A 21,385-nucleotide genomic window follows, 5' to 3' on the forward strand; every position below is an offset into this window, starting at 1 on the left:
GATCCATTCACTCAGCTTTTTATTGCAGAGAGTTTTCACTTGACTGGAATGACTTCTTACGATTGGCACCTTTGCACAAATACAGCAGTTACATAATAGACGCGTAATTAAAGGAAAGTCATCAAGTAGAACAGAAATGATTTCTGGCGTTCCCCAAGGTAGTGTTATAGGCCCTTTGCTGTTCCTTATCTATATAAACGATTTGGGAGACAATCTGAGCAGCCGTCTTAGGTTGTTTACAGATGACACTGTCGTTTATTGACTAATAACGTCATCAGAAGATCAAAACAAACAGCAAAACGATTTAGAGAAGATATCTGAATGGTGCGAAAAGTGGCAGTTGGACCTAAATAACGAAAAGTGTGAGGTCATCCAGATGAGTGCTAAAAGGAATTCGTTAAACTTCGGTTACTCGATAAATCAGTCTAATCTAAAAGCCGTAAATTCAACTAAATACCTAGGTATTGCAATTACCAACAAGTTAAATTGGAAGGAACACATAGAAAATGTTGTGGGGAAGGCTAACCAAAGACTGTGTTTTATTGGCAGGACACTTAAAAAATGTAACAGACCTACTAAGGAGACGGCCTACACTACGCTTGTCCGTCCTCTTTTAGAATACTGCTGCGCGTTGTGGGATCCTTACCAGGTAGGACTGACGGAGTACATCGTAAAAGTTCAAAGAAAGGCAGCACGTTTTGTATTATCGCGAAATATGGGAGAGAGTGTCACAGAAATGATGCAGGTTTTGGGCTGGACATCATTAAAAGAAACACGTGTTTTGTTGCGACGAAATCTTCTCATGAAATTCCAATCACCAACTTTCTCATCCGAATGCGAAAATATTTTGTTGACACCTACCTACATAGTGAGAAACGATCATCACGATAAAATAACGAAAATCAGAGCTCATACGGAAAGATATAGGTGTTCGTTCTTTCCTCGCGCTATACGAGATAGCAATAATAAAGAATTGTGAAGGTGGTTCGATGAACCCTTGCTGCCAGACACTTACGTGTCATTTACAGAGTATCCATGTAGATGTAGCTGTAGATGTAGATGAACTTATCTTGCCATTTTCTCGGAGTTGGCAGAGTAAAGCCTAGTTTAGACGACGACACTAGGTTGCATCCTACTGCGCCACCGGCCACTGCGCATGCGCGCCGCGCGCTTACGCAACTCGTTGGTGAAACAAAACACTTTCGGCATGTTCCAACTTTGACGACTCTAGTTGCGTGAGTTTTGAGGTTATGTGTGTTCGTAGAGTGTAGACAAACTGAACTATAAAGTGGGGAACGGATAATAATGTTCGCGTTTTGGATATCTATGCTTTGCATATGTGTTTGTGGGATTTGAGTGAAGCTGATTACAAAAATAAGCAACATATTGCTGCCGATGAGACCGTCATGTGCGATCATAACATAGTTGATTTGACAATATCTGAGCTGCAGGGCAAAAATTTATTGAGTTAGGAGCACATATACAACTGAATTAAGAAAAATACAAGCAAGTGTAATTCTAACTCTCGTGTAGAAGATGAAAATCCCATCGTTCGAGTTGGCCAACTCTTTGTTAAGGAATAAGGAAGGCAACGTATACAAATTGAAGAAGCTGCATTCTTTATTCGATATTCATCTATTTCAAACGTCGCTGCAGTGCTCGCCATTCACACATGTTCGAAGTTTGAAATATTGCCGAATGTTCTCGATCGTAATGCACGCAATATGATACGTAATTTCAGTTCTGGCGACAGTGCCTCGTGCATTTCAGTAGCTTTATTACTTATGGCACAATTAACTCTATTTAGAAGAAACGTGAACAGTTCTGGCGAAATTCAAAAAATGGTTCAAATGGCTCTGAGCACTATGGGACTTAACATCTATGGTCATCAGTCACCTAGAACTTAGAACTACTTAAACCTAACTAACCTAAGGACAGCACACAACACCCAGCCATCACGAGGCAGAGAAAATCTCTGACCCCGCCGGGAATCGAACCCGGGAACCCGGGCGTGGGAAGCGAAATTCTAAGACGATTAAAAAACTTATTGGATCTTCCGATATAAATTATTTCAACAAGGATGCCGAGCAACCGAGCTGACGTCTTTTCTTCATCCAGTCACGAATCGAAACACGTTTCTTATTTTTTTTCTTACACAGCGATTGCGCGCAACAAGCTTTCAGTCCATCACAACTCGTGCGACGTGCAACTGCCAAAACTTTCATTTCAGACACGGCTCAGGGACCCACAAAACGACGAAACTTAAGTGTATACTGCTGTCGCCGTGTCTACAGTCGTATATGAAACCACTTGCGTGGAACGCATTCCACGCAACGAGTGGCGCAACCCAATGTCGTCGTGTCCATACGGCTTTTCGCGGATGATGCTGTAGTATACAGAGAAGTTGCAGCATTAGAAAATTGCAGCGATATGCAGGAGGATCTGCAGCGGATAGGCACTTGGTGCAGGGAGTGGCAACTGACCCTGAATATAGACAAATGTAATGTATTGAGAATACATAGAAAGAAGAATCCTTTATTGTGTGATTATACGATAGCGGAACAAACACTGGTAGCAGTTACTTCTGTAAAATATCTGGGAGTATGAGTGGAATGATCGTATAAAACTAATTGTTGGTAAGGGAGGTGCCAGGTTGAGATTCATTGGGAGAGTCCTTAGAAAATGTAGTCCATCAACAAAGGAGGTGGTTTACAAAACACTCGTTCGACTTATACTCGAGTATTGCTCATCAGTGTGGGATCCGTACCAGGTCGGGTTGACGGAGGAGGTAGAGAAGATCCAAAGAAGAGCGGCGCGTTTCGTCACAGGGTTATTTGGTAAGCGTGATAGCGTTACGGAGACGTTTAGCAAACTCAAGTGGCAGACTCTGCAAGATAGGCGCTCTGCATCGCGGTGTAGCTTGCTGTCCAGGTGTCGAGAGGGTGCGTTTCTGGATGAGGTACCGAATGAAATTTTCCTGGCAGATTAAAACTGTGTGCCCGACCGAGACTCGAACTCGGGACCTTTGCCTTTCGCGGGCAAGTGCTCTACCAACTGAGCTACCGAAGCACGACTCACGCCCGGTACTCACAGCTTTACTTCTGCCAGTACCTCGTCTCCTACCTTCCAAACTTTACAGAAGCTCTCCGAATTCGAGTCTCGGTCGGGCACACAGTTTTAATCTGCCAGGAAGTTTCATATCAGCGCACACTCCGCTGCAGAGTGAAAATCTCATTCTGGAGGTATCGAATATATTGCTTTCCCCTACTTATACCTCCCGAGGAGATCACGAATGTAAAATTAGAGAGATTCTAGCGCGCACGGAGGCTTTTCCGGCAGTCGTTCTTCCCGCGAACCATGCGCGACTGGAACAGGAAAGGGAGGTAATGACAGTGGCACGTAAAGTGCCCTCCGCCACACACCGTTGGGTGGCTTGCGGAGTATAAATGTAGATGTATATGTAAACTAGGCTTAATGTACCGTACTACTCGGACATTATGTTGTTTTAATCGCCTGCTAAAGGTGTACAAGTTTTGAAGTAAGTCCGTGACCCCTACGTCGCGGCCTGCCCTTGTTAGACACTGACCGTGTACAGTATACACTGTACACGATAACACTAATTCGGTCGCGAGCAGTTCGGCCACGGAAGGGTAGGCGAGGGCAGGTTACCATCTTCCGTCGGCGTTTCCCGGGCCCGGTGCAGCCGGCGTCACGTACGCCGCCAACAAAACGAGCGAGTGACGGAGCGACGGCGGGACGCCGTGCGTCACGTGTGAGTGTGAAGGACGCGACACGCGCCGCCCGTGTGCAAACAGAGCGCCAGGGCCGCCCGTGAATCGCAGCGAGCGCCGGCCTGCCTGCGCGGTTAGCACGCCGAGCACGTCGCGCCGACTTCCTGGGGAGCGGCCGCCCCAAAGCGCGCCACTCGCGCGTGTGTTTTACGAGCGAACACGAAACGGCGAGTTCTGGCCTCGTCCGTAGCGACAGCCCACGCAAAAGGCGCGCCCGAGGCAGCCGACTGACACGCTCTTGCACAAAAGGGGGTTCGACATTTTCTTTTGAATTTCGTAACGGGAGATTCATAGAATTGTGTGAAAGTGCACTATCTGATCAAAAGTATTCGGACACGATCATATAATGCAGAATTGACCGTAGTGGCGGGCCCATCACAGTAGAAGTAGGCCGCCGGTGCAGAAGCACCAACAGACTTCGCACGTGGACAATACACTTGACTATCGACGGGACGTTGAACACTGATCTCCAGTGGCGGCTCGTAGGTTAACATTCTGGGTGTTCACAAATTTTTAAATTCTGATAAATGTGAGAGTGCGAAATTAAAAGCATCTGCTGTATAACGGTTATAAATCTTCTACCGCTGTCAATAATAATTATTAGCCGGCCGCGGTGGTCTAGCGGTTCTGGCGCTGCAGTCAAGAACCGCGAGACTGCTGCGGTCGCAGGTTCGAATCCTGCCTCGGGCATGGGCGTGTGTGATGTCCTTAGGTTAGTTAGGTTTAACTAGTTCTAAGTTCTAGGGGACTTATGACCTAAGATGTTGAGTCCCATAGTGCTCAGAGCCATTTGAACCAATAATAATTATTATTATTTATTCGTGTCAAGAGTACCAGGACACAGACTGTGCTGATTTAAAAATTTACATACACCACTGGCCATTAAAATTGCTACACCACGAAGATGACGCGAAATTTAACCGACAGGAAGAAGATGCTGTGATACGCAAATGATGAGCTTTTCAGAGCATTCACACAAGGTTGGCGCCGGTGGCGACACCTACAACGTGCTGACATGAGGAAAGTTTCATACAAAAACAGCAGTTGACCGGCGATGCCTGGTGAAACGTTGTTGTGATGCCTAGTGTAAGGAGGAGAAATGCGTTCCATCACGTTTCCGTCTTTCATAAAGGTCGGATTGCAGCCTATCGCGATTGAGGTATATCGTATCGCGACATTGCTGCTCGCGTTGGTCGAGATCCAATGACTGTTAGCAGAATATGGAATCGGTGGGTTCACGAGGGTAATAAGGAACGCTGCGCTGGATCCCAACGGCCTCGTATCACTAGCAGTCGAGATGACAGGCATCTTATCCGCATGGCTGTAACGGATCGTGCAGCCACGTCTCGATCCCTGAGTCAACAGATGGGGACGTTTGCAAGACAACAACCATCTGCACGAACATTTCGACGACGTTTGCAGCATCATGGACTATCAGCTCGGAGACCGTGGCTTCGGTTACCCTTGACGCTGCATCACAGGCAGGAGCGCCTGCGATGGTGTACTCAACGACGAACCTCGGTGCACGAATGGCAAAACGTCATTTTTTCGGACGAATCCAGGTTCTGTTTACAGCATCATGATGGTCGCATCCGTGTTTGGTGACATCGCGGTGAACGCACATTGGAAGCGTGTATTCGTCATCCCCATACTGGCGTATCACCCGGCGTGATGGTATGGGGTGCCACTGGTTACACGTCTCGGTCACCTGTTGTTCGCACTGACGGTACTTTGAACAGTGGACGTTACATTTCAGATGTGTTACGACCCGTGGCTCTACCCTTCATTTGATCCCTGCGAAACCCTACATTTCAGAAGGATAATGCACGACCACATGTTGCAGGTCCTGTACGGGCCTTTCTGGATACAGAAAATGTTCGACTGCTGCCCTGGCCAGCACATTCTCCAGATCTCTCACCAATTGAAAACGCCTGGTCAATGGTGGCCGAGCATCTGGCTCGTCACAATACGCCAGTCACTACTCTTGATGAACTGTGGTACCGTGTTGAAGCTGCATGGGCAGCTGTACCTGTACACGCCATCCATGCTCTGTTTGACACAATGCCCAGGCGTATCAAGGCCGTTATTACGACCAGAGGTGGTTGTTCTGGGTACTAATTTCTCAGGATCTATGCACTCAAACTGCGTGAAAATGTAAAAATATGTCGGTTGTAGTATAATATATTTGTCCAATGAATACCCGTTTATCATCTCCATTTCTTGTTGGTGTAGCAATTTTAATGGCCAGTAGTGTATTTGTATACATGAGTTATTCAAAGACATATAAACGTAATAAAATTAGCATGTGGGGGAAAAGGAGTAAGAAATCAATATTTACGTAATACACACAATAGTAAGAAATCAATATTTACAAAATGCACCCAGGGGTAAGAAATCAATTTTTACATAATAAACACATTTACACTAGTTGTGTCCAGTATTTGGCAACGTTGACTGCGTTGCTATGAGCCAAGGCCAGTTCCAGTCCTATGCAAGAGTTTGGGCAGAGACGACACTTCAGGAGATGGCTTGTAGTTTGTTCATCTCCACACACACACTATGTGCCTCAGCCTTATGCGATGTCCCATTTCTTCAAGTTGTCCTTCATTCTTGCAACACCGGAGCGCACTCTGTTCAATGACTTCCGTGTGCACCATCCTTCTTGGTGGCCAGGTGGCAGAGTTTCTTTAATTACGTCTCGCTCTGTATGGACAAGATGTCTTTTTTCCTACATTCAACCCTGGCTGTAATTTGGTCTCTGTCAATTGGAACAGAAGACTGTAAAAAGTTCTTTCTGGTTTTGAGTCTAGGTGGTGGTACCTGATGTTCGTGCAACGGCTGGGCCGTGTTATGCCAGACCTTTTGCCTCTCGTTGCTAGCAGGTATCTCGCGTCTAATATCGGGTTTGGCTATACCTGCAAGTGTATACAGGTTCTGTATTGGCCTTGGCTTCAGACAGCCTGTGATCATTCAAGGCGGTGTCCACTTTTTTTGCACGTGTAGAATTGTACCACACTGGAGCGACATATTCGGCAGCGGACTAGCAGAGTACCAGGGCAGTTGTTCTTACTGTCTGGTGGTGGGCACCCCATCCAGAACCAGTCACTTTGCGCAGTAGGCAATTTCGCGACGAAACCTTGGCCTTAAGGTTGGTGCAGTGTGTCTTCAAGCTCAGGGAGCGGTGCAGGGTAACACCGAGGTAAACTGGAGCACTGCGGTGTTCCAACTCCTCAAAAATGGTTCAAATGGCTCTGAGCACTATGGGACTCAACTGCTGAGGTCATTAGTCCCCTAGAACTTAGAACTAGTTAAACGTAACTAACCTAAGGACATCACAAACATCCATGCCCGAGGCAGGATTCGAACCTGCGACCGTAGCGGTCTTGCGGTTCCAGACTGCAGCGCCTTTAACCGCACGGCCACTTCGGCCGGCTCCAACTCCTCTCTATTCCAGTTCACATGCAGCTGCCGAGAAGCTTCTCTGCTCTTCAGACGAAAAGCACATGTTTTAGTTTTCGATGGGTTTGGCTTGAGATGGTTGCCAACAGTAATAATAATAATAGTAACATATAAGGCGTTTATGAGGTTTGTGTCCTCGGCAGAGGGCCTCCTTTCGTATCTGTCAGGGTTATTGCGGGCAATGGGCCCATGAGGTACAGAAATGCGCGAACTACGAGTTATTAGCCATGACCACTCTGTTTCTGTGAAGACATTTATAATAACGTGAGCGCCACGCCGACTCGTCGCAACTGTGTCTGACGTCCTGCCACGAACAAATGCGGATTTGTGAACACTCCATTGTGAGTCGAAGAAGACATAACCCTGCGTCGGAAACTATTCTATCCGTGTAGGCGGCCAGCGATGCGATGCGACTACGTGTGTGTTTGTGAGGCGTATACTGACAGTTTGTGACAAGAACGAAATAATGTTTAAGCTTTCGGTACTCTCCGTTTCACATTTTTGCGTAGGTGGGAGTTTTCATGCTTTTTTATTTTTTCGGACGAATGTACAAGGCCCTAATTCATGTATTACATAACGAATACTTTCTGGGCTAAAAATCAGGCATTCTTATGTTGCACACACACAACTACTAACGCTTATTGTACTCTTCTTTGTTAAATGATCGCTTGTAGTCACGCTTATACGATTCCTCCACTTTATGCCCTAGTTTCTTTGTGGCTAAATTTCCTGGTAATTTTCTTTTCTGTTAGCACTTGGAAATTGGAAATTTGTGGTAAGGTCTTATGGGGCCAAACTGCTGAGGTCATCGGTCCCCAGGCTTACACACTACTTAATCTAACTTAAACTAACTTACACTAAGGACGACACACACACCCATGCCCGAGGGAGGACTCGAACCTCCGACGGGGGGAGCCGCGCGAACCCTGGCAAGGCGCCCATAGAACACGCGGTTACTCCTCGCGGCTGCTAATATTCTTAGTAAAAACACGGCCTGTTTTCAAAATGCTTGACCCTTGTTTTTGCCAATCTAGATTCTGTATTCTAATCATAAGCCAATAAGGCAGAAATACAGCTTTCCTTTTCTCTGTGAAAACTGTCAAAACAGCAGATTATCAGTTATACACTGAACCCAAATCCTGCATGTCAATGAGCAAAAGGTGAAAAAAAAAAACTGCTAGAAGAGACACTTGAGTTTGGGACGGAACTCAGGTTGCCCAGTCAGGACCCATATATAGCGAAAGGCTTTTTGCGGAGTGTGACCCATGGCAAGGGAGATGCGAACACACTAGACAGTCCATCAAAGGGAGCAGGTGACTGCCAAGCACTGCCTGAGACGGAGAAATTCTTTAGAAAATAGCGCTGGGAAATCCCCAGGTGGATCCAAGCAGGCCTGAGATGCACTTAAATTGAGTCGCATTATCTCACCATGCGGAAGGTCCATGGTGCTCTCGTGATGTACGTGTGTAACTTTTAGGTGTCAGGAGCGGGCACAAAATGTCCGATTGGCTGAACCAAACTCAGAAGGAGTAGAAGTGACGACATTACAGCGCAGTTTGAAAGTACGCCATTTGCGACTGGCAGTGTAGTTTCCACGAGATAAAAATAACGTTCCCCATTGGTCTGAAAAAGCTGTGACACGAAGTGCGAAAGGACACAGATGGGCCGGCCGGTGTGGCCAAGCGGTTCTAGGCGCCACAATTTGGAACCGCGCGTCCGCTACGGTCGCAGGTTCGAATCCTGCCTCGGGCATGGATGTGTGTGCTGTTCTTAGGTTAGTTACGTTTAAGTAGTTCTAAGTTCTAGGGGACTGATGACCTCAGATGTTGAGCCCCATAGTGCTCAGAGCCATTTGACACAGGTGGGGGACTGTTTACTACGAAAGATGGAATACCAAAAACTTCGGGAACTCTCCTCTGAACCAGCGTCAAATGTAAGACAATGCGTATCACGCTCGACAGGACGCAAAAAGAGGAACTTTGTGTGATTACTGCTTTCACTCGACCTGACATTCAGCTACAAATTGGGTGAAGAGTCATTGAGCTCTGACAGCGGAGAAACGAAACAGCCACGTAGGTAATTGTTCTTGCGAGAGCTGAGAGGGCATTTAAGTGTACACGCTGCTCCATCTATGTGTGTGTGTGTGTGTGTGTGTGTGTGTGTGTGTGTGTGTGTGTGTGTAGTTGACAATATTTTATGTTACTTTAGCTATCTCATGCTTAAGTTTTGCAGAGCATGTGTATGTGGACCATGGGTATGCTACCATAACAGAATGAGTTGTGTCATTGTTGGTGTGTGGCAATGGACCATGGGAGCCTTGTCCTTCGAAGGAGGAGGGAGAGTACAGAGGAGAGAGAGTGATAGGGAGTTCTTTCCCCCAGGTGGCGTTACTACTGAGGACAACCGTGATATGTGCCATAATTCTGGTAGTGTTGTACCTCTTCAGTGGGGAAGTGATGGACACACTGCCTAATCAGTAACTCGAAGGATGAATACTGTTCACCGAACAAAAGGATATCGTACAAACCAGCCACCAGCGGACACTGAGGTTGAGTTGCAATGTGTGTGAAGTAAGGAATGAGGCTGAGAGGAAAGAAGTAGTGGAGAAAATAAGAGGAGAGAACCATGAGTTGCATCTCTCCTATGAACGGCTGCAAGAACATTTACACCAGGTGATATATCTAGTACCACACACATACATAGCCGTGTCTGAAAAGGGGGTAGTTGGATGCACATAGGAAATTGTTAAAGACAGTCTTTGAGACTTCGAATGCTAATGGTATCAAAGAGTTGAATGACACACTGCGTCGAGTGAGAGAAGCAGCTAATGGGAGTGCAGCTGTTGCAGAGTGGCATATCATGTAACTAAGAAACCTCAAACAGAGTGTATTAAATAATACTTGAACGTTGTGGATGATAGCTACAGAATTGATAGGATATACAAAAACAGCCATGGGCATAGTAAAGCAGCTTGCACAGAGTGGCTGGGCTGTTTCAGGCGTCATGTCACAGACTGCACGGCCAATCCCACCGGAGGTTCGAGTCCTCCCATGGGCATGGGTGTGTGTGTGTTGTTCTTAGCATAAGTTAGTTTAAGTAGTGTCTAAGTCTAGGGACCGATGACCTAAGCAGTTTCGTCCCTTAGGAATTCACATACATCTGAACTTTTTTTTCTGTTAAACATGATACAGATTGAACCCTTTAGATACTAGAGTCATAGTGGCGAGACTCTTACAGCCACTAGCAGATAACATTAGAGATTCTAGAGTGGAGGTAACAGCATGACAGCAGACACTACACCATGCAGTATGCCAAGACAGTTCATGGCTCGCAGTGGGAGCCCAGGCAGATTTAATGGCAGAACTGCAGCAATTAGTGAGCTTGTCGTTATTCTACCATGTGGCATAGAAATCAGCACCAATAGAGCCCAGCTTTATATTCTAGTTCAGTTTCGAATAGCAAGTGTTGTTGTGCATTAAGAATGTTGTACAGACCACCCATATCCAGTATAATGAGAAGCTCTGTGAATGTACATACGGCTAAAACACAGACAGTGATTCTGATCTCCAAGAAGAGAGAAAGCTAAGCGTTGATGTTGGTGGAAGAGTTCCATCACTGTCAGGGAGGACGAGGTACTATGCACCCAACCAGGATGATCCAGCCCAATATGAAAGCATGTGAGACACAGTTATTGCTAGGGAAGTAGATGCAGTAGGATCTCGAAGTGAATTTCTGGCACCCTGCCGTTACCTTCAAAGGGTTGACAAGCATTCGATTTACTCCATGTTTACACCTGAAATAGTGATTATAAATTACTATAAGCAGTTAAAAACCAAGGAAATGACGAGACTGGATCTGCAAAGTAGTGGATTATGAATTAATAATGATTTGCAGTATTGTATCTGTTCTGTTAGTGTTGTGGGTACTCCATCATTTCAGGACCATCCCAAGGCCTCTGGTATAATGTTTGAACAGTTAGACAATTTGCTCTACACCCTTCGATTGGTCATTATAGTGGTTAATATGGATTTAGTTATACAATACTAGCCTAGAAATAAAAACTGCAATAACAGGATGCACACCAGTAATTGTCAATAGCAGATTAGTATCTCGAATAGGATGACATCCAACAAATCAAGGCTGTGTATTTTAAAAAATCTTTCAAAACCAAACACGAAGCAAAATTAATTTAATGATTCAACAAAAAACCGCAAACAAGCGCCGATTTTGTGGAACATTCTTCCTCCAGACATACTCATCTAAATGGCTCTGCAGTACTGAATTTTTCCTTTTTCCTGCCCAATAATACTTTTTATTGCCCCTCAATAACCTTCAATTGTGTTTGTACATGTCCCTGTTTTGTTGTCCTTAAATTCAATGCAATGATTCACAGCCAATTATATATTCCCAATTTCGTCTAATCCCTTATAACTAGCCCCCCATCTGACATTGTGATTGACCAATCTGCCACATAACTTTTTTAGTAACTGAAACATCATACAAGCCATCATGTCTTTAATTACCTTAAAAAATTATGTCTGGAGAAGAGTAATTCCCTAAAACAACTGTCCCCTCCCCCCACACCCATGGTCCAACAACATCATGCCCTCCCTCACCTTTCTTTTTTTTTTCAAATTGCAATTCATCAATTCCTAGAATAATCCCCGACCCACCAAATTTGCCCCCTCTTGTAACAAAATTCGAACAAACTTCCCAGCAAAACGAATACCAGTCTATGACAGTTTTACAGTCTGTTTCTGTCTCATGAGCAGCAAACAAAATAGCAGATCTCAAACAAAAAAATAAGAAAGTGAAAAATACTTTTCATAGGAAGCCTTGATTTGTCAAACCACGTCCCTTTTGAATAGACCGCCACACACGATCTATTGCACAGCACCACACATACAAATCACTTGTAGGTTCTTCAAAATCTTGCACAATGTCATCTCGTTGCCACAAACACTGCACTTACAATAGCAAGCAATTAGAGTGTATTGCCAAGCAAAACCTCATTTCATCAGATAATATCACAACAGTGAAACAAACACGAGCAATATGTTGTTCTCTATTCCCACTATTTTCCCCATCAATATCTGTAGCAGAACTCCGCACTTGTTTTCATATTTCGCGATGCTACTAAAACTTGAAAAGCAATTTCAAATCCCATGCAAAGATTAACAGATTACTTTCTGCATATACCACGGAGGTAGAAAAAAAAGAGAGGTGGCACTATGTGAAACCTGAAGCCAATGTCTGCCACCTTTACTTGCCCAAAACATTACGTTCAAAAAGGGTAATCAGTAAGCCAAAAATTGATTATTTTAGGACACTCCTCAGAGACATTCACTGGACTGATGTTTACAGTGCTCATGGCATGAATGAAAAATATAACATTTTTGCTAATAAAGTGCTTACCTTATTTGAACACTGCTTTCCCCCAAAACTTACCAAGGTTAGAGCAAAGTCTACAAAGAAGCCATGGATTACTCGAGGAATAGGGGTATCTTGTAAAACAAAAAGAAAACTGTATCTGTCAATCCGAAACATTTCCAATGTTGATGCTATAGCACATTATAAGAAATACTGCAAAATATTAAAGACTGTAATACGGATGTCAAAGCAAATATATTACAAGGAAAAGATAGTCATATCAGATAACAAAATAAAGACAATATGGGATATAGTGAAGGAGGAGACCGGTAGAACCAGACATGAAGAGGAACAAATAGCATTAAGAGTAAATGATGCATTGGTGACAGATGTGTATAGTGTTGCAGAACTTTTTAACAAACATTTTATAACTGTTACTGAAAAGATGGGGTTGTCAGGTTCGGTAGATGCTGCTATGGATTACCTTAGACCAGACATTTCAAGTAACTTCCATAATATGAATTTGACCCTCACTACCCCAACAGAAATAATGTCCATCATAAAATCTTTAAAATCAAAAACATCTAGTGGGTATGATGAAATATCAACAAAGTTAATTAAAGAATGTGATTCTGAGCTAAGTAACATATTAAGCTATCTGTGTAACCAGTCGTTTATCAGTGGAATATTTCCCGAATGGCTGAAATATGCTGAAGTTAAGCCACTGTTTAAGAAGGGAGATAAAGAAATAGCATCAAATTTCCGTCCAATTTCACTGTTGCCAGCATTCTCAAAAATTTTCGAAAAAGTAATGTACAGTCGTCTTTATAACCATCTTATCTCAAATAACATACTGTCAAAGTCACAGTTTGGATTTCTAAAAGGTTCTGATATTGAGAAGGCTATCTACACTTACAGTGAAAATGTACTTAATTCATTAGACAAAAAATTGCAGGCAACTGGTATATTTTGTGATCTGTCAAAGGCATTTGACTGTGTAAATCACAATATCCTTTTAAGTAAACTAGAATATTATAGTGTAACAGGAAATGCTGCAAAATGGTTCAAATCTTATATCTCTGGCAGGAAACAAAGGGTGTTATTAGGAAAGAGACATGTATCAAGCTATCAGGCATCATCCAACTGGGAACTAATTACATGTGGGGTCCCACAAGGTTCCATTTTGGGGCCCTTACTTTTTCTTGTGTATATCAATGACCTTTCATCAGTAACATTACCAGATGCCAAGTTTGTTTTGTTTGCTGATGATACAAACATTGCAATAAATAGCAAATCAAGTGTAGTCTTAGAAAGATCAGCCAATAAAATATTTGTAGACATTAATCACTGGTTCCTAGCCAATTCTTTGTCACTAAACTTTGAAAAAACACACTACATGCAGTTCAGAACTTGTAAGGGGTGTCCCAAGAGTATATGTCTAACATATGATGACAAGAAGATAGAAGAAGTGGACGGTGTTAAATTCTTGGGATTACAGCTTGATAATAAATTCAACTGGGAGGAGCACACCACAGAACTGCTGAAGCGTCTTAACAAATCTCTGTTTGCAATGCGAATTTTGTCAGACATAGGGGATATAAAAATGAAAAAGCTGGCATACTATGCTTACTTTCATTCCATAATGTCATATGGGATTATTTTCTGGGGTAATTCATCAAGCCAAGCTAAAGTTTTCCGGGCACAAAAACGTGCAGTAAGAATTATATGTGGTGTGAACTCAAGAACATCCTGCAGAAGCCTGTTTAGGGAACTAGGGATACTAACTACAGCTTCCCAATATATTTATTCCTTAATGAAATTTGTCATTAAAAATATATCACTTTTTCAAACCAACAGCTCAATTCATGGAATCAATACTAGAAATAAGAATAATCTTCACAAGGATTTAAAGTCACTTAGTCTTGTACAAAAAGGTGTGCATTATTCAGGAACACACATTTTCAATAACTTGCCAGCAGCCATAAAAAGCTTAACAACCAATGAAATTCAGTTTAAGAGAAGCCTAAAGGATTTATTGGTGGCCAACTCCTTCTACTCCATTGATGAATTTCTGAGGAAAACCAACTGATTTGTATATAAGTACAACATAACTTCTGCACAATTTCAGTGCAGTAATGTGTTCACTGAAAATTTGTGTGTGTGTGTGTGTGTGTGTGTGTGTGTGTGTGTGTGTGTGTGTGTGTGTGTAAGTATAATCTAACTTCTGCACCATTTCAGTGCAGTAATGTGTTCATTGTAAATAAGTATTACAGTAGTTGTATTACATGTTTCTTACCTTATAAATAAATATAAAACTTTTTTATTTTAAATTCAGTGCAATAGTATTTGTAAAATGACTCTTAGTGTTCATTAAAAAATGACGATCATTCCACTTGGGACCTGTGGAATGGTACATTAGCTTATTTGTTTTAGTTTAAATATTTGTCATGTATTGTTGTTTTTCTGACATGTTCCACATCCTGGAGGACCTCCTCACTACGGATCAATTGGAATGAAAGTAAATCTAATCTAATCTAATCAACGCATTCATACCCCCATAGTTCACCACGGTGACACTTCCCAGTGACGTCACTCTGACTGCGTCATATTACAAGAGCAAATAGACATTCAAGAACAGAAAGACGTTCGAAATTGCTTTCCTGACACTATGTTATTCATGTAATTTCTATTATTCTTAGCATTTAAAACAGTTGTTGCGTGCACACGACAGAAATGATGAACAAAAAGCACCCATAAATAGCAGTCTGCTGATGTTCTGGTCTACTTTAAATGGCTCCCACTCTGGCTTCAAAACAACGTACAGCGTAAGTTTGTAATGTCACCTCCCTTCTTTTTTTATGCCTCCATGATTTAAACCAACGAGATTACGATCGATAAAATGTAAGTCTACACAGAAATTCATTTCAAAATACGCACCAAAACATGACTTCACAGCATCCATTATGTCACAGGTCAAAGCCGACATCTAGTATCAAACATTCCTCTATACTTGATGATGTTTTCTTTGGCTGTTAATAAAATTATTCGTTGCTAGTTCATTAATGCTGACCCTACAATCCGGCTTTTTGTATCATGAACGGCATTTCATATCCTCACTTTCACCACAGTCTAATAAATACAGTCGCAACACTCTGTGGTGCGAAAGTTGTTACAGTTTGGCAGCTGGAGCGACAAAAGCGCTTCAAGCAGTCAGAAAGTAGACAGTCACATGCATCATAAGGATAATGTTTGGTTTTAATTATTTTCTGCTTATTCAACAGAATGGTTGTTATATTCCGGCGTTCCATGCGTTAGTAACTAACCAAGAGACATGAATTACCGTGAAATACATGTAAAAACAGGCAAATGGCAATGCCCAATATCATATGTACAATACTATGATTGCCTGGATCAACAAAATAAAATACAATACAATACATAAGCTATAATTCATTCATGAAGAAATGTCCACATTTTCAGCTTATTCCTTTGAAGGCAAGAGAATATAAACATATTTCAAGCGTGAGAAGCATATACTTCTGTTGTCAGACGTTGTTATTACCAGAAGCACTTTCCTTGACACTTAAAATTTTTTTATGTAGTTCCATGATTCGTCCTTTCTTACAGTTCACCCAGCTTTCTTATACATCTGCATTTTTGCACATGTAATTATTTCTGCTTCAAAGGCGAATCTGTTGAAAATTCTTGCCATTTGTGGCTTAGATTTAGGGCCTGTTGTATAATCCCCTGTTAGCAGTCGGTTACGCTCTATCCTCGAAATGGCGCGAGAAATGCGTGTACGAACCTAGAATGACACCTAATCAGAAAATAAGCTTGAGATAACTTAACCGGCAATTTCTGGCCGGTTAGCGAGCTTAACTGTATAACTGTATAAGTTGTCAAGACGTCAGGAACAGTGACAGATGCAGACACCGATGACGAGATATTGGCTGAACTGTTTAGAAGAATGAGAAAGAAGAAGGGAGTGAGACGCCTATTCCAAATTTATATCCATATTTCGCTTATCAAAGGAAGCTGTACTTCATGTTTTCAATCACATAGGTGAGAAACTGAAGCATATTACGGACAGGTGAAACTATTTCACTGTTTTCTTAAATAATACTGTTTATTTGTAGTAATATGCATTTGATTTCAGTACTTTGTGAATTTCGTCATTTATTTAGCATTCGTGTCATCGTACAAATGATGTTGGACTTGTCATACATAGAAATTAACAATATAGAATTTACAAAATGAAATTGTCTACAACTGGATTTGTCATACACAGAAATTAAAATATAAAATGTACAAAATGTAACTGTCTATAATAAATGACAGCAAACTTACAGTTTCTTTTAACATAAATGGTTTATAGTAATTTGTTTCCCAGTAACAATATATAACTAGTACTATAGATGGTAAAGTAAAATAAAATCTGAAACAAATGAAGACAGAAAATTTTGGAGGTTAGTTTCTACAGTCATTTTCTTGGTCTTCGAGATATTCATATAACAATTAAAAAATTTTCTAAATTCCAATTTAAAATTTGTATTGTTCTTTAAATCTTTAATGTACTGAGGCAGTGCATTATAGAGCTTAATGCCCATGTGGCTTACATGCTTCCGAGTTCGTGTTCTTTTTGTTCTATGTGGATATCATTCTTGTTCCTTGTGTTATAGTTGTGACAGTCTACATTTGTGTGGAATTTGGTTAGATTAACTTTGGTTAAGAGTACACATTTAAACATATAGATTGATGGCAGAGTAAGAATTCCTAACTTTTTGAAAAGAGGTCTGCAGTGAGCTTATGTCAGACTGTGGGTAATTATTCGAACAGCTGAGCTGGCACAGAACACTATTCCAAATGAGGCAACAGAATGTATGCCATTCTGATGCCTTCTAGAGTGCAAACTCTCAGTGCAAAGCAGGCTGAGTTAAGTCTGTGTGTAAGAAAAATTAGATGATGTTTCCAATTCATAGCTTCATCTATATGCATTCCTAACACTTTTGCAAAATGCACTCTCTCTATTATTCAGTCATTTATGTTATTTATGTACACCAGGCACATTTAATACGACAATTCATGCTAAAATAACCTTGTTTATCTGGCCATGTGTTAAAATTGCTCTAGTAGTGGAAAGGAGTGTTCAGTTTTATTTAGTAGACAGTGCCATAATAGACTTAACCAAATCGGAAAACCACACAGCCAGTATGTGTTCTATCTGTATAAACAGCTTTTCCTGTTTTAGACAAAACATCATTTTTCGTGTTGTAAAACGTTTTGATAAAACTGTAGTGTCCTAATTTCACTCACAAGGGGAGGCCGCCAATTGTGAAATTCAGATTCGATTCATACTGCGCATAATAAAAGCTCATGGCCAGAGGTGTAATGTGGCAAAGCACCAAGATGCACTTCTCAGCCGTTGTCGAGAAAATCCACAGTTAAAAGAAACCGTTGCGGTGAAATACACTCTAAGATTAATAATTTTCTACAGCGTCGTGGCGCAGCGGTAAGCGCTGGGGGTTCGTATTCCGAAGGTAGCCGGCTCGAATCTCGCGCCAAGCAAAATTTTTTATTATTAGTTTTTTGTAATTCAAATACATAATACATATATATAACACACACACACACACACAAACTATTAATGAATTGCTTATGCATGTTGGTGAAGGCGGATCGCTCTCCAATTGTACCGCCTCCATTTTTCCGTTTGTTTAACAGGGTGTACCAAAGCTCTCACGTCCGCACTGATTTTCGACGATGTTATAAGTTGCGTTAGGGACCGCATCTACCTTCTTTCGAAGTGAGCAGGCAGCTACGCTGTTATGCGGCGGCTCGTTTCGGCCCATTCAACATCTGTCCTTCAAGTGTAACGAGCGAGTAACGGAGTTTATATTTCATACCTGCCACAGCAAATTTGTGTTCGTGAGGTTTCTATTCTAATTCGAACGTTTGACTTACGCTATACGTATTCGTTTCGGAATATCGTTTCTACGTCTTCCGTTAACTATACGTGGTTAACATTATGAAGACAATTAGTAACGTTTGTGAAATACAACTTTGTTTTTCCACGACAAACGACTTTCAACAACTTATTATATGCATAATTGCTGCAACTGATTGCCGGGAATTATATATATATATATATATATATATATAATATATATATGTGTGTGTGTGTGTATACACACATTTGAATTACAAAAAACAAATACCAAAAAAAAAAAAGAAAAATGGTTGCATGGCGCGAGATTCGATCCGGCGACCTTCGGATTACGAACCCGAGCGCTTACCGCTGCGCCACGACGCTGTAGAAAATTATTAATCGTAATAATCACAGCAAAGGTTTCTTTTAACTGTCGATTTTCTCGACAACGGCTGATAAGTGCGTCTTGGTGCTTTGCCACATTACACCTCTGGCCATGAGCTTTTATTATGCGCAGTATGAATCGAATCTGAATTTCACAATTGGCGGCCTCCCCTTGTCAGCCAAATTACACCGGTAGCAGGAAATATTGTTCTACTCTGTTTTCTGTTGGGAAGGCCTCTTTCTGTAAACACCAAAGCAATGTCAGAACAACTTTCCGCCTTTTAATGATAATATTAGGATCACAGGACCATTAATGCTTCAAAGCAACAACATTGCCTTCCACCCATCATTATTCACTGAAGCCTGTGAATTATTTATGCTTATTCAGCTTCACTCAGTGAGATTAAAAGGAAACTTAGCATTTTTCTTTTTTAAAAAAAAGGAAGTTGATGCTTCCCCAGCTATAGGACATAGGTGTTTTGTTTCTAAATTATTAGTATTATCCACATAAGCCCACCCATATTTACCACAAAATGATAGCTGTATATGTACTTATAAGAGTAGAATCTGGTTATTGAATCTGCATAGTTGTGGCATGCGAGAGCAGTGCCTGTAGTAATATATTTTAGCTTTTCTCGAATATAAAGTTATTTTCAGTGCCTACTTTCTGTCAGACCGAAATTAGTTGAAGGTACCTTAATTGGAAATATCTTACATTACACTTATGTGAAGTGCCATGTTTCTAAAATTAATGGTTTATTATGATCATTTAATGTAATTTCATAGTACACTGCTGTCCCAAGCTCACATAGCCACAGCTATAGCAAAAAATATTGTTCATCCTTATCTCCTATTGGGCCAACAACTTTCCATCTTTTAGTGAATGCTTCAGAGCAAGAAAGCTGTCCACCACCTTTCATTATTCCCATAAACATGTAAATTATTTGTGCTTACAGATGCTTAGTTTAACACAGAAAATTAACAGGGAAACCCGATTTGTTTTTAAGAAATCTGTAGCAGGTAGCTGTTGTATTTCTCTCTTATTAGTATTATTCACATAACTACGTCTGTATCATAAAGTAATTGTTATATTTGTGTTATAAGAACATAGGTACTTGTCATCAAGCTTAACAGAAATCTGTAGTTGTTGAATCTGTGTAATCATAACAGTACAAGGAATGTCTGGCAAGTTATGTTTTTATTTTAAATTTCTCTTGAATTGTCTCGTGTCATTCTTTTCTTTTTTCAGAAATCCACCAATGAACCAGCTACTATGGACGCTCAAATATTTTGTCTCTCGTAATTTCCTTCTGTCATTGGAGACTTCATTGGTACTGGCAAGGGGACAACCAGCAGGATTATTAACACTGGATAACATGCACAAGAGACAGTTTTATTAATCATATCTGTTCCCTGATGCAATTAAATCAAAATAAAATGAGCAAAAGAATATGAACAATATATTTTTTTCTGAAATCATTTGTTTTCACTTTTATTTTCTGATCCTAATTTTTGAGCTTTATGCTTCTTTTTAACTAATACAGTTCTTTCTCCCTTTTTAGGTTTCTGTCAAACTACTCTACAAGCAGGACCACCTGCAACTCTGCTAATTCTTTCAACTTTGAGAACAGGTATTTCTATTCTGAAAAAAAAACTGACAGTTCTAAGCTGAGATGACTGTAGAAAACAAAGAATGCAGTGAAGGTGTCATGTCTCCATTTATTTCTCCCTCCCTCCAAGATTACATATAGCTCCTAGAGATGACTGCACAAACCAAAATTATGTATGAAATAGTAACTGTTCCTCAAATGTTCAGAGTGAGAGGAATTTGTGGTGGGCCAAATCAATCAAATACATTTAAATAGTTATAGAATTGTTTCTCACTACTGCACGGCCAACTTAAGGCAAGGTGGTGTGGCAGATTATATGCATAAACCTGAGATGTGGCTCAGTACTGCATTGAACAACATATTGAATGCTGTGCTGTCAAATTAGAACTGGAAACTCAGTTGCTCATAATAACTACAGTTTACAGGGCACCTGTGGGAACATAAAAATGTTTGTCTCGCAGTTAAAATTATTTCATACAAAACTTCATAGGAATAACAGTCAGATTATAGTATGTGGCCATTTTAACATTAATTTTCTTTTAAATAGTAACAGTCATAAACAACCAGAATCATCATTCTCAACTTTCAACTTGCTCCCAATGGTTTCATTCCAAACAAGAGTTATGGGCACAGCAAGATCTTGGTTGATAATCTGTTCCTACACCCCACAGATTACAACAATGTAAAAACATAAGCCATAATAAAAGTTCTGTCTGATCATGATACTCAATTGACAACCTTAAAACACCAGTAGAAGGACAGTAAATGATCCCACTCAGGTTGTACATGTAAGAATAATAAGTACAGAATCTACTAGCTATTTTAGAAACAGTTTACACCACGAA

At 41.2% G+C, this 21,385-nt stretch overlaps 1 protein-coding gene across 1 annotated transcript in view; it reads left to right on the top strand.

Moving 5' to 3' along the window:
- Positions 1-21,385, top strand: part of LOC124607485 (adenosine 5'-monophosphoramidase HINT3-like) — a 191,664-nt gene that overhangs the window by 108,073 nt on the left and 62,206 nt on the right. The window contains exon 2 of the mRNA XM_047139855.1: positions 20,493-20,561. Coding sequence (XP_046995811.1) covers positions 20,493-20,561 — 69 coding nt within the window. The remainder of the gene's footprint in view (positions 1-20,492; positions 20,562-21,385) is intronic.

This window comes from Schistocerca americana, chromosome 3 (assembly GCF_021461395.2).
Source record: "Schistocerca americana isolate TAMUIC-IGC-003095 chromosome 3, iqSchAmer2.1, whole genome shotgun sequence".
NCBI classification, from domain to species: Eukaryota; Metazoa; Arthropoda; class Insecta; order Orthoptera; family Acrididae; genus Schistocerca; species Schistocerca americana.